The 15,693-nt window shown below is 37.6% G+C and overlaps 1 protein-coding gene across 1 annotated transcript; it reads left to right on the forward strand.

The window, feature by feature from the left end:
- Positions 1 to 1,217: 1,217 nt before the first annotated feature.
- On the forward strand, positions 1,218 to 6,854 carry ric3a (RIC3 acetylcholine receptor chaperone a; the record flags this gene model as incomplete). The annotated part of the gene is made up of 6 exons (XM_081394175.1): positions 1,218 to 1,344; positions 1,921 to 2,129; positions 2,866 to 2,944; positions 3,567 to 3,654; positions 5,798 to 5,943; positions 6,034 to 6,854. Exons 1-6 carry the CDS (start codon positions 1,227 to 1,229, stop codon positions 6,852 to 6,854), a joined length of 1,461 nt encoding a protein of 486 aa, XP_081250301.1. The 5' UTR covers positions 1,218 to 1,226.
- Positions 6,855 to 15,693: the final 8,839 nt, after the last annotated feature.

The following is a 15,693-nucleotide window of genomic DNA, read 5'->3' on the forward strand; positions in this document are numbered from 1 at the left end:
TCACACACAGACTCACATTACATCCCCACGCCAAACTTAAGGACCAATTCACTTTTCCAATTTCCTCTATTCCTTTGAAAACTGGAAATGCTTTTTCCACGAGCTCATTAAAGCTGCATGTGGTAAAACTCAAAACTTTAATTAGGAATTATTGAAAATGTAAATGAATTATGAATATTTATTTAGCTCAGCAACAAGGTATTTTCACATTAAGGTGGAGCATGTTATGCGCTCAAAGGTCTTAGAGAACGCCACGAACGGATTATTTTAAAAACACAGAACAGATTAACATAAAAATGGAAATGACTGTGTAGCCTTTTCATGACTGGTTCTACATAAATAGCAGGGAAAAAGAACTAGGATAGAATTAGATACTGATAATATTTTACATATCTTATTTATACATCTAATTAAATTAGATAAATATATATATATACATGTATATATATATATATATATATATATATATATATATATATATATATATATATATATATATATATATATATATGGGTAAGTCAGTAAATATTACTGTATTGATACTGATATTACTGTATGCTGCTATGGTCTGATTATCAGATTGTTCTTATGATGTGGCAGAAATGCTTCAGTAGATCATTGTTAGCACAATAATATGTGGTGACATTTCATGTTTTCTGTTACACTTTAGGAAATACATTTTAATTTTATACAAAATAATATGAATTGTTTTATTATTAATTGAATTACAAACTAGAATATATGTCATAGGGAGATAGTCCACAACCAAAAGGTTCTATGAATTCCCTCATGTTTAGGAGGCTTTCGATGAGTCCTCATGAGCGCTAAAATCATTACAGTACTGCCATCTACCGGACAAACAGGTGAATAACAACCAGATGAACACCAACAACATTACATTTGTAAAATTCAATTTTGAAATATTTTTACGGACAGATCCCCAGTATTCATGTAAAGACAGCGAAAAAATAAAATAAAAAATACAATAAAGAGCGAAACACTAAATCATCTCATAAAACAGGTTAATAACAGGTCACGAATGCGATTGATGATTCCGAGTGAGCTGATTTAATGAGTCGTCAGTCTAATCTCAACCGGATGTCGGATTAATGTTTTCAGTCATTTCCGCTTCAGCGAATCAACAGGAAATTTCGTAAAAGTGATGTCGTGATGTTGACGCTTGTCACCATTTGATCTACATCATATTTTTCCTCTCACGTATCGATATGGCTGTTTCAACATGTCAGAAGATCACCTTCGTCTCTTGCATCGTCCTCTGCATGTCTTTATTCCTACCCAAATTATTTTTGCCCAGAGTGAAGAAAGAAACAGTGCAGTCGAATGGTAAGATGATGATCATGAGACATAAATATAATCCTTCACCCCTCATTGACTGTAATTTCAGCGCTGATTTGACCATCCCTGTGATCTCTGTGCTCAGGTCCCGTTAACCTCCTCCTCCTCCCCGTGTGTGGATTCATAATGTGAGGATCACTTTCCCAATGTCATTTCCTCAACAAATCTATCCTAATTTATGAATTCCTTATGACATCTTTGACACTTTAGCACGGTAACCATAGTGACAACCATTAAATATTATAATATTTAATGTCTTTATGAGATCATTCATCAAAGCGTTAGCCAATAAGGAGCTTTCAGAATCTTTGTCAATTTGTTTAATTTCGGTTTATTTATTTATTTTTACATAAGTTACAATGGTAAATGTTTGTACTGGAAGGACATTGATTAATCATGGTTCCTACAATCATGTTTTTTTTTTTAATTGTGACTTTCCATGTCTGAAAAAATATATAAATTATTATACTGCATGTTAAAACAATTATGTTTCACTGACTAGAAATTGCTCTTTTTGAGTGCAGTCTCTGTAAATGATTATATATATTTATTTTTTATTTGAAGTTGGGCCAGGGCATTTTCCTCCCTCACGACACAGACATTCATTCCCTGAAGATCATGATCACTGGGACACTGACTCTCATTACATCGAGCATTACAATCCTGAGGCAATTGCCAGAGTCAAGGGTGTTCGCAAGCCGAATCTGCTGGGCCAGGTCATCCCTGTCTATGGCTTTGGAATTTTCCTTTATATCATCTATCTGTTCGTCAAGGTGAGTCTTATCAGAAGCTATTTGGAAGCCATCCTGTAATAATAGTTCCCCTGGAATAAAGATCTAACAGGTGCTTTAATATACACAGTACACACTATCATATGTGCCGCTCTGCTCTTTTGAATGGTAGAGTAATTAGACATTTTAAATGTGTGTCAGAATGTCTGTTTTTGTTTTGGTCTGTGTGATCTCACCCATTGCCAATTTATCCAATAGTATTTTGACACCACGGGTTGCCAGTTGGTGGAAAACACAGCATTTTGCAGCCATGGAATCAGGCAAATTAACTGCGTCAGAGATCGCAGATTGTATGCGACCTAAAAAGCCTCGGCATCCATCTAAAAAGCTCTGGATAAATCAACTCATCATCTTACAGTGTAAGGCTTGTTGCCTACCATTGTCGCATGCGCTCATTCCTGTTGCTTGTCCTCAATCTGGCAACCAGCGTGAGCGTCGAGTCTGAAGAGGCAGGGGAAACAACTCTCTCCAATACTGCACCTTTAATATATTTGAACATTGAACATTTATTTCTGTGATGGCCACGCTGAATTTTCAGCAGCCATTACCCCAGTCTTCAGTGTAACATGATCCTTCAGAAATCATTCTTATCATCAGTGCTGAAAACTGTTGTGCTGCTTAATATTTTTGTGGAAACCATAATACATTTTTTTGCCATTATTTTTTCATGTGGTTATGAGTAGCAAAATCAGTGTCATTTACCTTGATATTTCAACAGCTGACCTCTAAGGACAAACCTCATCAACAAGAGTGCAGATTCCCTATGCTGCAGTCAGAATGCACGTTTGAAGAGATGCGTGAGTTTGCATATACATCAACTCTAGTTGGACAACTTTATATACAGTACTGTACCTAACAAAGATGCTAGATCATCTTAATAGCAGCACCATATATTGTCACCCTTTTTAAACCACATGTCTGTTTACTCATTACATGCATTCTCAGCATATCAGTAGCTTAACGACATGCAACTCCAGATAAGGTAGATTAAGATCCTGTCTAAGCTTTGTTCTCTCCCTTTTATTCGACCCGGATTAGCAATCAGAAGTAATGTTTTATAAGCCTAGCAGCTCCTAACACCAATTAACTGCATGTCTTTTGGATCAGTAGTAAGAGGTTTAGCTCTATTCATAAAATGGATGCCAAAGGGTGGAGGGAGTAACCGATAGAGCATCAGCACAGCACTCACTCCCTGTACCAGCATGTGTATAAAATGATCAAACTATTCTTACTAATTCTGTGGAGTGTAGAAAAAAAAAAAGATTTTGCTTTTAAAGTTTGTGTAAAATATTCCTCATTCTCATGCATCCCAGTTTTTGGCACATGCCACAATGAGACTGCAGAAGTGTGGCGGCCACATTTGAGTGAATCTCTGTATCAAACATGATTCTAAACCTCATTCAATTGTCTCCCTGACAGCTACTTGTCAGCTGGTGCAGCTGCAGGCCAGAATGAGTGAAAAAGTCAGAGAAAAGAGAATATCTAAAGTTGTCCACCCGACTGCCAGGTATACAGATCATGTTTCTCTCCTTCCACCATCCATCATCTTTTTGATCAAAGAGCTGACAGTGCACTGATGTGATTTGCATGACACTCTGAAAAGGAAAAGAGCAAATTCACAGCCTTATTCGTCTGTGATTATCCTTCAGCTACTGTTTTAGTTGTAGCTGATACCATCTTTCAAATTAAATGAAAATATGATATAATTTTTTTATACAAAAAAAATTGTTGCTCAGTCAGTAGAGCTTGGTGCTAGCAACACTAGCTGGGAATGCACATTATACCAGTTTAATAACTCTAATTTAACTTTAATAATACCAGTTACAGCGCGGAATAAACATGAATGAGCATCTGAAAGTGTGTTAAAAGATAGAGTACAACTTATCGAAATCCGTATCATGTCACATGGAATCGCTCAATCAGTGTTTCAACCTTGGAAAGACATCATTAAAACACCTTGTAAACAATGTCATGTAACTTCACATTTACCTAAAAAAAAAACATATCCAGTGACCATAAACTCATTAGTCAGCTAGAAAAAATATGAATTTTATTATGAAAATATTACTGCACTATATTACATATTCATTATAATTTTTAATGTTCTTCAATATTTAATGAATGTTTGAATAAATCTGGCAAGTGTTTATGACAGCCACCATTTAAATGTTTATATTTCATATAACTTTATTATTCTAAAAATAAATAAAAGTGTAATTTAAACGTACAGTATGGCATTTTTCGCCACTAGGGGTCACTAACCTATTTACAATAACAAAGGCGTAGATTGATGACGCAACATTTGCTAAGAATTATGGATCTTGTCGTCAACGTCAAGCCGACCGATCTAATAATGTTTATGGATGAGTAAATACATCAATGTTTTTATCATGACTGTGATATGAAGCAGTTCGGGATTGCTAAGAGACAGCTATCAGCTCCACACGCGACGCGAGTCCCGCGGATATAAAAGGAATATGGACATTTCGTTCTACCAAACTACATGCAGAATTACAACTCACAGGTCAGTTTATTAGACAAATTAAACTTGTGAGGTAACGCAGCGCTGTTTCACTTGGTCTAACATTACACTAGCACACTAAACTGCATTTGAATGTGTTGAAATGTATGTGTTAGTTTGTCTGTATGAGACTAGCAGTAAACTAGATCAACATTAGAATAACATACAGATCATATTCTGATATTTTATCATTTTTGAACTATATAACATTGATTAGTTTTATGTAAATGTGCTCACCTGTTTAATAAAGTACATGTAGGAGTGGTCAAAGTCTCGGACGTGGAGCTCTCGTTTATATACTGTCTATGGGAGCTCTAGGCATCTCGAAAACACCGCGCTGATATTGAATCTCGTTTTAGTTCTCCTTTTTTATCCAAAGTCTGCTTGCCATGGTCCATAATGTTTGAACGAAACAACAACAGCATGCAAATACGTGTCAGTCGCTTTGGTTACTATCAGACGGCTCTGGTTCATAGCTCTGGTTGTTATGGCAGTGCGAGCGGAAACACGGGACAACGCGGATATGACGCCATTGGCGGCGACAAAACGGAAATAAAGAAACGGGACGTGTCTCGAATTAAATTACAAATTTCTCCTGGTTTGAAAGTTGTTGGAAACAGTTGGGATAATGTAAGTACACAACTAAAAAAATATATAACATAGATATAGTGATTTTTGCTATTTTTACAGCAAAAAAGTTACATATTGTGCCTTAAAGTGTTTGTATACAAATCAGTTAATTTTTACCTTCAATATTATAGTAGAACTACAACTGACTCCCATAGTTTACAGCATTAGTTAAGATATTTGTTTTCCTTGAGAAAATTTGCCATGTGTTATACCTGATATCCAAAATAATCAATATTGAAATCGAAAAACGAATTGCAAGCTTCTGAATCGAATCGAATTGTGAAATTTGTGTCAGTACTCAGTACCCAGCCCTATTAAAAGCATCTACCAAATTGTATTTGTATATTCACAGAACATACTTCTTGCACATTTTAGATCCAATAAAGTATAATTTTGCTTCATGATTATTATTTGAAATGTGGGTATGTTTTAGCGGTGGTTGTGATTTGTGATTTTTATTAGTGGTTTTAATGTAGTCTCTGACTTGTTTTGATTTCAGGTCACGCCGGGGCACACGGAGGCGTGAGGAGAGAAAGCTCAAACAGTTGAAGGAGATCACTCAAATGATGAAGGAGAGACAGTTGCGAGAGGGAGCCACGCCAGAGGAGGAGGCTGAGGAGGCGCCCTATACTGCAGACTGGGAAGGTATACCTCAAGGTTTTATGTTGGGTCCGCTGCTGTTTCAATTGATCGTTCCTTGAATTCTCCATCTAATTTTATTCACTGCTTCCCAAGGATATCCAGATGAGACCTACCCAGAGTTTGACATGACCTCCCGCAGGCGCAGATTTCCTAGTGTTATACTAGAAGAGCCAGACCAAGCCATACCCACAGCTGAGGAGCTTGCTGAAAGAATGGAGAAAGAAGAGGAGGATGAGCTTGTTGATGATGCACGTAGTAACGAGGAGGTGAACATGGAGAGTAATGAAGGAGAAAAAGAAGAGGACGACAAAGATGATGAGGAAGATGAAGAGGAAGATGATGAAGATGACGAGGAGGAGGAGGAAGATGATGAGGAAGACGTTGGAGAGGACCAGCCCTGCCTTCCTAAAGGAAGCGATGAGGATGATGACAGACTAGTGTGCCCAAGTGAAGGAGAAGAGAAACAGAAACCAAGCAGAAGACGACAAATCACTTTCAGTGATCACAGACACGTTTTCCATTATCCAAAGGGTGGCGCTGTTGGCTGCAAATATGAGAAAGAGGAGGAAGAAGAACATGAAAGAGAAGAAGAGGAGGGGAATGAAGAGGAAGAAACTAGTGAGGAAGACTGTGAAGAGGAAGAAAATGGTGATGAAGAGGAGGGAGATCAACGTAATGAAGAAAGGGAGGGTGAGACGGAAGAGAAGGAGGAGGACCCACTGATGGAAGCTGAGAGCCTGGGATTTAATGATGATGTGGAATGTGATCCCGAGGAACAGGAGGTAGACCTCCTTGACTTCCTACAATCATACCAACCTGAAGTAACCGTCATCTCCAATAAGTCAGAGTCTCCCGAAGATCAAGCCTCTGGGACTCTTAGAATGCGTCACAAGAAACAAAAGGTGAAGAAGTGACCCGCCAGTCAAAATAAAACGATGGTGTTCCGTTTAGTTACCCTCTAAACCTCTATATAAACATACCTTAAAGGGGAAATGAAGCAGTCAATCAAGTTTACATGATTTACAAGATGGATTTCCACTTTAATCAACAATTATATAAGAAACATGACAAATGTAAACATATAAAAGAAAAAAAAGAAAAACCGCTATATCTTTTGCTGCCAGGGCGCTGCCATAGGGTATATGTCGAACGCCGCATTACGAAACCGGAAAACAGAACGCATCGCTTCCGGTTCAGGGTAGGGTTGCACCAGCCGTTCGTAAGTTCTTTCTTAAATTGGAACGTAAAGTCCACACTAGAGCCTTAGTAACTACTAGCTAGTTTGTAACTAACTCTGAACTTTATTCCGTTGCACCATTTGTTCGTAAGGCAGAACGTAGCTAGTAGGTCGTAAGCTCTCCGTAAAGTAATGCGTAGTCGCATAATATGACGTTTAGCCTCGGTTATCCAATAGCAGCCTTCAAATACGTGAGCAGATGTTGTGTTGAAATGCTGTGAATTTCAGTTTATCCTTCATTCTTTTGCCTCACGTTACTAACGGTAAAAATAAGTTTCCATTAAATACGATACTTGATCATGAATAGCATAAGTGTTTTTATATGTAACATTCAGAAACTGTATTTGAAATTAAATGAATAAGGATAAATAAATAAATATTGATACAAAAAGCATAAGAAATTACGTTTATTGATTATGACTGATATTTGACATGCACACCATGGACCGATGCACACAGCGACGTGCTGTTTAGGATGGGTTTGTGTTAAAGATAGCCTCTAACAAATTAATCTTTTCACATAATGTTCTCTCTCTTAAAATGTAAGCAAGTGTAAATGTCTGCATAATCATATATGTATTAAGAATTGTAGTCTGTCAGGTAAAATAATAGCTTATTGATGAAGTTCAGTGTGTTTGATATTTTATTCCATCCGTTACTCCTGATCGGAGGCTGCCGTAAATATTTAGTTTAAACGTAGAGTTACGCTTCAACTAAGTTTAATGGTGCAACGCAAAAATATTTAGAAGTGCGCAAGTCGTAACTTGGTGTCCATTTACGTCAAAACTAGGCTAAGTTATAACTTACGCCCAGCTGGTGCAACCGGCCCCTGGGTAGGGTTGCACCAGCCGTTCGTAAGTTCTTTCTTAAATTGGAACGTAAAGTCCACACTAGAGGCTTAGTAACTACTAGCTAGTTTGTAACTAACTCTGAACTTTATTCCGTTGCACCATTTGTTCGTAAGGCAGAACGTAGCTAGTAGGTCGTAAGCTCTCCATAAAGTAATGCGTAGTCGCATAATATGACGTTTAGCCTCGATGATCCAATAGCATCCTTCAAATACGTGAGCAGATGTTGTGTTGAAATGCTGTGAATTTCAGTTTATCCTTCATTCTTTTGCCTCACGTTACTAACGGTAAAAATACGTTTCCATTAAATACTTGATCATGAATAGCATAAGTGTTTTTATATGTAAATAACATTCAGAAACTGTATTTGAAATGAAATGAATAAGGATCAATAAATAAATATTGATACAAAAAACATAAGAAATTACGTTTATTGATTTATGACATGCACAACATGGACCGATGCACACAGCGATGTGCTGTTTAGGATGGGTTTGTGTTAAAGATAGCCGCTAACAAAGTAATCTTTTCACATAATGTTCTCTCTCTTAAAATGTAAGTGAGTGTAAATGTCAGCATAAATAATCATATATGTTTAAAGAATTGAAGTCTGTCAGGTAAAAGAAGAGCTTATTGATGCAGTTCAGTCTGTCTGATATTTTATTCCATCCGTTACTCCTGATCGGAGGCTGCCGTAAATATTTAGTTTATACGTAGAGTTACGCTTCAACTAAGTTTAATGGTGCAACGCAAAAATATTTAGAAGTGCGCAAGTCGTTACTTAGTGTTCATTTACGTCAAAACTAGGCTAAGTTATAACTTACGCACAGCTGGTGCAACCGGCCCCTGGGTAGGGTTGCACCAGCCGTTCGTAAGTTCTTTCTTAAATTGGAACGTAAAGTCCACACTAGAGGCTTAGTAACTACTAGCTAGTTTGTAACTAACTCTGAACTTTATTCCGTTGCACCATTTGTTCGTAAGGCAGAACGTAGCTAGTAGGTCGTAAGCTCTCCGTAAAGTAATGCGTAGTCGCATAATATGACGTTTAGCCTCGGTTATCCAATAGCAGCCTTCAAATACGTGAGCAGATGTTGTGTTGAAATGCTGTGAATTTCAGTTTATCCTTCATTCTTTTGCCTCACGTTACTAACGGTAAAAATAAGTTTCCATTAAATACGATACTTGATCATGAATAGCATAAGTGTTTTTATATGTAACATTCAGAAACTGTATTTGAAATTAAATGAATAAGGAATAAATAAATAAATATTGATACAAAAAGCATAAGAAATTACGTTTATTGATTATGACTGATATTTGACATGCACACCATGGACCGATGCACACAGCGACGTGCTGTTTAGGATGGGTTTGTGTTAAAGATAGCCTCTAACAAAGTAATCTTTTCACATAATGTTCTCTCTCTTAAAATGTAAGCAAGTGTAAATGTCTGCATAATCATATATGTATTAAGAATTGAAGTCTGTCAGGTAAAATAATAGCTTATTGATGAAGTTCAGTGTGTTTGATATTTTATTCCATCCGTTACTCCTGATCGGAGGCTGCCGTAAATATTTAGTTTAAACGTAGAGTTACGCTTCAACTAAGTTTAATGGTGCAACGCAAAAATATTTAGAAGTGCGCAAGTCGTAACTTGGTGTCCATTTACGTCAAAACTAGGCTAAGTTATAACTTACGCCCAGCTGGTGCAACCGGCCCCTGGTCTTTTGTATGTGCTTCATGCATTTTTTTACTGTTTTACTCCAGATAACTTAAAAGGAGCGAGCAAAGATGATCATAACCAATGTCCCTCGCATGTGAAGATCGATATTTAAAAGTAAAAAAAAAAAAAAATCTTCACACTAACGTTTAGATATTTAAATAGAATAAAAAGCTAATAACAAAGTGAGATAGGTAGGTTAGCTGATTACCTTAAAATTCCATAGATATCGGCATCAGTTCATACGGCTGTTAACACTTTCTATGACAAGCGGATGCGATGAGACCAGGTTTCCGGTTTCGTCATGCGACGTTCGACATATTAGGTGTTTCTCAATGTCAAGGATACTTCCTTGGCAGGACTGGTCCTTCCAAGTCACTTCCTTCAAAGGCAAGACGAGGCTCCTCTTTAGCATTCTACTGTCTATGGTTTTTCAACGGCTCTGGAACAGGCTAGCAAGTGCACGTCAGTGCGTCATTACGTCAGTGAAAATGAAAAACAGAGCGTTGCTATGGACGCAGTTCTGTTCACTCGGGCAATATAATCGTTTTTAAATCAATAAACTCCTTTTTAATCATATTGATTCTTTGACTGTCAAGTGTGTTTATAAACAGTGCGGGTCAATTTGACTCATAACATAATGGATGTAATTATTTTTTTAAACAAATGTTTGGTAACGTAAATATACTTATATTTGAAAGCATATTGCGCCGTTAACGATCCGACTCCCTTAACGTCCGAAATTTTGAATTTTTTGAACAAGATAGCAAAGCTGTGCGCATAGGATTGTGGGTGATTTGAGAGCGTGAAGAGCGCGAAGGCTACACATATGCATCCTTTCCTGTATATGGGATATTTTTCGAACGGAGGACTCAGTCCTTGGTGGAAATTCCGAGGATCCTCGACATTGGAACAGTCCTTCGACGGATGTCGATGACGTAGCATCCTCGAAATTCTGGCTTCCGAGGATCCTTCCTTGACATTGAGAAACGGCTATTGTGTGCAGTATTCTAAAGTGTGACGTCACGGGGTTGGTTGGCTTTAATAAACCTGGCTGAATGTATTAATATCACGACGTCAAACTGTCTACACCACGGAGTTTTGACCGCGATTCGCGAACAACTAATGAAGTCTAACATATGTTATATACAGCAGATGGACTCTGACACGGTGGGCATCGCATTACAACAGCCACACGCGCTGCAACTTACCAACCCGCTCTTCGCCCAAAACCACCACCGGCTGTTCGACATAACAACGTAACTTACCACTGCTCGGTTCCCACGCCGTATCGGCTCAAATGCATATATTAATACATGCTAACTTACATGGTGTTGTTGACAAGAGACATGAATATGATGGCAGACATCGCGAACAATGTTTCCATGTGCAGTTTGTTAACATAGCGTTAACGTTAAGCCGGTCGCACACCGGACGCGCAGCTCAGCGCCGCGCAGCGCAGCGCCACGTCTTTTAAATTCGAACACATTATTCTCTATGAGAGTACACACACCGGCGGCGCCTTTCGGCGTCTGTCCGCAACGGCTCAGGACCGTGTTCAAAAAGCCGGTCGCACACCGGACGCGCAGCTCAGCGCCGCGCCGCGCCACGTCTAGGACAACTGTCACCTGAAAATCCGTTAGCATCAGCAATTTTCTGATTTCTGTAAATAAATATAAAACTAAATGTATATTGCAGCACGGGGTTAAGTCCGTATATACATTAACTACGATTTGAGACACATAAATGTAAATTTAATATAAAACTATGTAAATGGCGCTGTGTGGCGCGGCAGGGTTTTGAACACGGTCCTGAGCCGTTGCTGGGCGCCGCGGACAGACGCCGCCGGTGTGTGTACTCTCATAGAGAATAATGTGTTCGAATTTAAAAGACGTGGCGCTGCGCTGCGCGGCGCTGAGCTGCGCGTCCGGTGTGCGACCGGCTAAACCCTGCCGCGCCACACAGCGCCATTTTCATAGTTTTATATTAAATTTATATTTATGTGTCTCAAATCGTAGTTAATGTATATACGGACTTAACCCCGTGCTGCAATATACATTTAGTTTTATATTTATTTACAGAAATCAGAAAATTGCTGATGCTAACGGATTTTCAGGTGACAGTTGTCCTAGACGTGGCGCTGCGCGGCGCTGAGCTGCGCGTCCGGTGTGCGGCCGGCTTTAGACGTCGTCTTTTTGTCTGGTACTAATAAACTCCACTAAAGTTAGCTAAACACTAAGTTAGTGTTAGCTAGTTCATGCTTACAGCTGTTAGCTAATAATGACTGTACCTAACGTTAGTTGTTCGCGGTCAAAACTCCGTGGTGTAGACAGTTTGACGTCGTGATATTAATACATTCAGCCAGGTTTATTAAAGCCAACCAACCCCGTGACGTCACACTTTAGAATACTGCACACAATGGCAGCGCCCTGGCAGCAAAAGATATAACGGTTTTTCTTTTTTTTCTTTTATATGTTTACATTTGTCATGTTTCTTATATAATTGTTGATTAAAGTGGAAATCCATCTTGTAAATCATGTAAACTTGATTGACTGCTTCATTTCCCCTTTAAGGTCCTTGCACACTGAATCCGAAATTTTCGCATGCGTTTTTTCGTATATGTCATTCTGTGGCTCTAAACTGTCAAAACACCATTCAAATGCTTGTTACGGATGCGAAAAACGCAGAAAATCGAACCCGATCCGATTTTTTTTTTGGACTGACGAAAGTTTCGGAGGCAGGCAAGTGTGATTGACATAACGTGAGGTTGTATTTATTTTTTAATGTGCGAAAATTTCAGACGCGAATTTCGCACTCAGTGTGCAAGGGCCTTTACTGTGAATCTTTCTCACTTTGCTTAAGGAGGCTTAAAGGAATAGTTCCTTTAAAAATAAATGTAATTTATGAATAAATGTCAATTTCATTTACTCATCCTCAAGTTGTTTCAAACAACTTGACAAACAAGTTGTTTTCTTTCTTCAGCTAAACACGGGAATATATTTTGAAGAATGTCTGTAACCAGACAGTTGATGGATCCCATTGACTTCCATAGTAAGAAAAAAAAATAATACTATAAAAGTCAATGGGGTCCATCAACTGTTTGGTTACCGACATTCTTCAAAATATCTTCTTTTGTGTTCAGCAGAAGAAAGAAATTCATAAAGGTTTGGAACAACTTGAGGGTGAGTAAATGATGACAGAATTATTTTATTTTTAAGTGAACTATTACTTTGAGTTTCTCTGTAATCATTTAGGCTTGTCTAGTAAAATAAAATGTAAAGTTTCAATAAAATGTTTCAAAGAACACCTAGAGAACATTTTTCAGAGTATGTTATGTTATAATAAACACTTAAGAAAATCTTTGCCAATAAAAAGTTTGAACAAAATGCTTGTATGGACATTATTTCATGAGCATTGAAGTACAGCAAATAAAATGATTTAATCTTAAATATTTGAGATGCGAAAATTCACGTTCAGATTTATTTATTTTTTTCATATCTTGAGTACAAACACTGTATATTGATCAATGTACACATTTTACAAAACAGTGTGACATAACAGTTATACGTTATCACTTTAACACAAGAGTGGTGAGATTTTTTCAAACATATAAAAAATAGCCGAAAAACACATACATTTTCTGTGTTTTTAACCATTTAGAGCAAACCCAAAACTGTTAGAGCATTTACATAAAGTATAGAAAGTGCTGGAATGGTATCACGAGGCAGTTAAAAAACAAACTTTAATAACTTACACATATTTCTTTGCAATTTGGCCATAGAATGTAATATACACTTTATATTCTTATCTAAAAAAGTAACAGTAAAAATACTTTTCTGGAGGGAAAGAGATATATTTCCAAACGTGATGTCTGAAGCCACAACATTATTTATGACCAAAGAGAATAGTAACAAAAAAGTTATGCCATTTGCAGCACATTTCTTGCCTTTATTTTGGATCGATAAGACATACAAACATTCTAAATATTAGTAGATGATTTTTAACTTAAAATGCACTGCACTGTGAAATTAAGAAGTTTTTTCCCCGTTTGATGGACAACAAACTTGAAAGGGCACTCGACAGAGAACAAAATTAGGATTATTTAATTTCTTGAAAACATTCATCCAACATTAATGTTATTATGTTTTAATCAATGACCAACATTTTTTTGATTTATCCAATTTCTAAGACTTTGTTGTGACATTCAACTGGAATGAAAAATGGCATGATAAAAATCAACTACAAGGCATGCTAATGCGTAATGGAGCAGAGCTAGTAAATCAGTGTGGCCATCTGAAGACTTCTATAATGCTTTATAATTTGGCTTTAAAGGTGCATTGCGCAAGTCTCTGAGTTTTTGCAGAACTATGCCTCCTCTGGCGACAAGCGAAACTGCAACACTGCAACTGAACGCGCATGACGTCACGCCCAGTCTCAAATTCCGACCCGAATCCCTCTTATTTATTTTACTGTACAGGATTATAGAAGCAATCGCAGTGATCAGAGAAGGGCTCATTCAGCCCATCAGGCAATTGTTTAAGCATGTATGGGTTAGAAAAACGGGTATTTTTAACATGAAATGTTGCGCAATGCACCTTTAAGGGCAGTTGGTACAACTGGATTTTGGATTTTGTCAGTTAAATTGCCACACTGATAATACAACTTAACTTATTTCCCTTCTTCATTCATCACCATTGTTTAGCAAAGACACAGAAGTGTACAAGCTATAGTACAATTAAGGATGATGATTTGAGTTGTGTTAATTCCACAGACACTTTGTTCAGCCGCATATTTCACAACTACTGTATCTTCATGCAGCAGGAAATTTTATAGACGACTTGAACAAACTGTCTCTAAGCATGTTTACATGAACACTTGCGTTATCAAGGACTGTTAGTCTGACTTTGCAAAAATCCGACTAGTGTAATTTCACTTGGACTAAAGTGTTTACATGGCAAATCATCATTTTAGGCCGGCAGAAATCGAACTTTTAAAGTGCATGTAAACATACTCGTCTCACTGTGTCAAATAAGTAGTTTCTCTGTTCTGGAAAATCATCTACTCCACAAGCAGGCAACTAAACCTGATCTATCTGGAAATGTACAGCCCAGTATACTGCAAATATACAGGTTGTTTTCAAGAACAATGACAGGAGCTTATAAGTAGCTGCATGATAAACAACACTGTCTGAAGAAAACAGTGTATCATCTCACCAACTTCAAGCATCACAAGTGTCTCATCCAAAGGCACAATATTTACAGCTTTCCACCATTAATCTCTGAATAAAGTGCTCCATTCAGTACATTCCCCTACAGATGTAGTGGGTCAGTATGAGATGATAATGTACTTACCCTGATATTGACCCTCACATAAAATACACATTTACTACACACTTCGGCCACAATTTGGGTCTTTCACACTCGAGCTACTGGTGAACCATTCATTTTGGTTGCTTCTAATGACATTACAACTGTTTTAGGATCTCATGTTCGCTCAAAAACTGTAGATAAACTGTTTTAAAGTGCCCCATTATGCTTTTTCGTATATTTCCTTCCATGTAGTGTGTAATATAGCTGTTTGTAAATGTAATAGGTCTACAAAGTTGATTAAAATGCACGATAAATGGAGTTGTTGTCTCCCAAAAGAAAGAACCGATTCTGAACTGCCTGAAATGAGTCGTCAGTAATTCCAATCTTACTTTCTACACGAACCTTCGTAGGTTTGAACCTATCCAAGTCTAGGGTCTTCATTGGCTGCCTGCGAACACTGACGCCATCATTAGCCTACTATTCATATCACCATGTAAATAAGAGCTGAAATTCAAATATGGTAATGAGCGTTTGGTTGGGCGAATCCTTTATTGAACCATTTCAGACACTGTGAGAAATGAGGCGATGCTGCAATGCATATTATGAGAAAATTCAAGTTTTTTTTTTTTTTTTTTTTTT

The sequence above is a fragment of the Scardinius erythrophthalmus genome, assembly GCF_964197995.2.
Source record: "Scardinius erythrophthalmus genome assembly, chromosome: 2".
NCBI classification, from domain to species: domain Eukaryota; kingdom Metazoa; phylum Chordata; class Actinopteri; order Cypriniformes; family Leuciscidae; genus Scardinius; species Scardinius erythrophthalmus.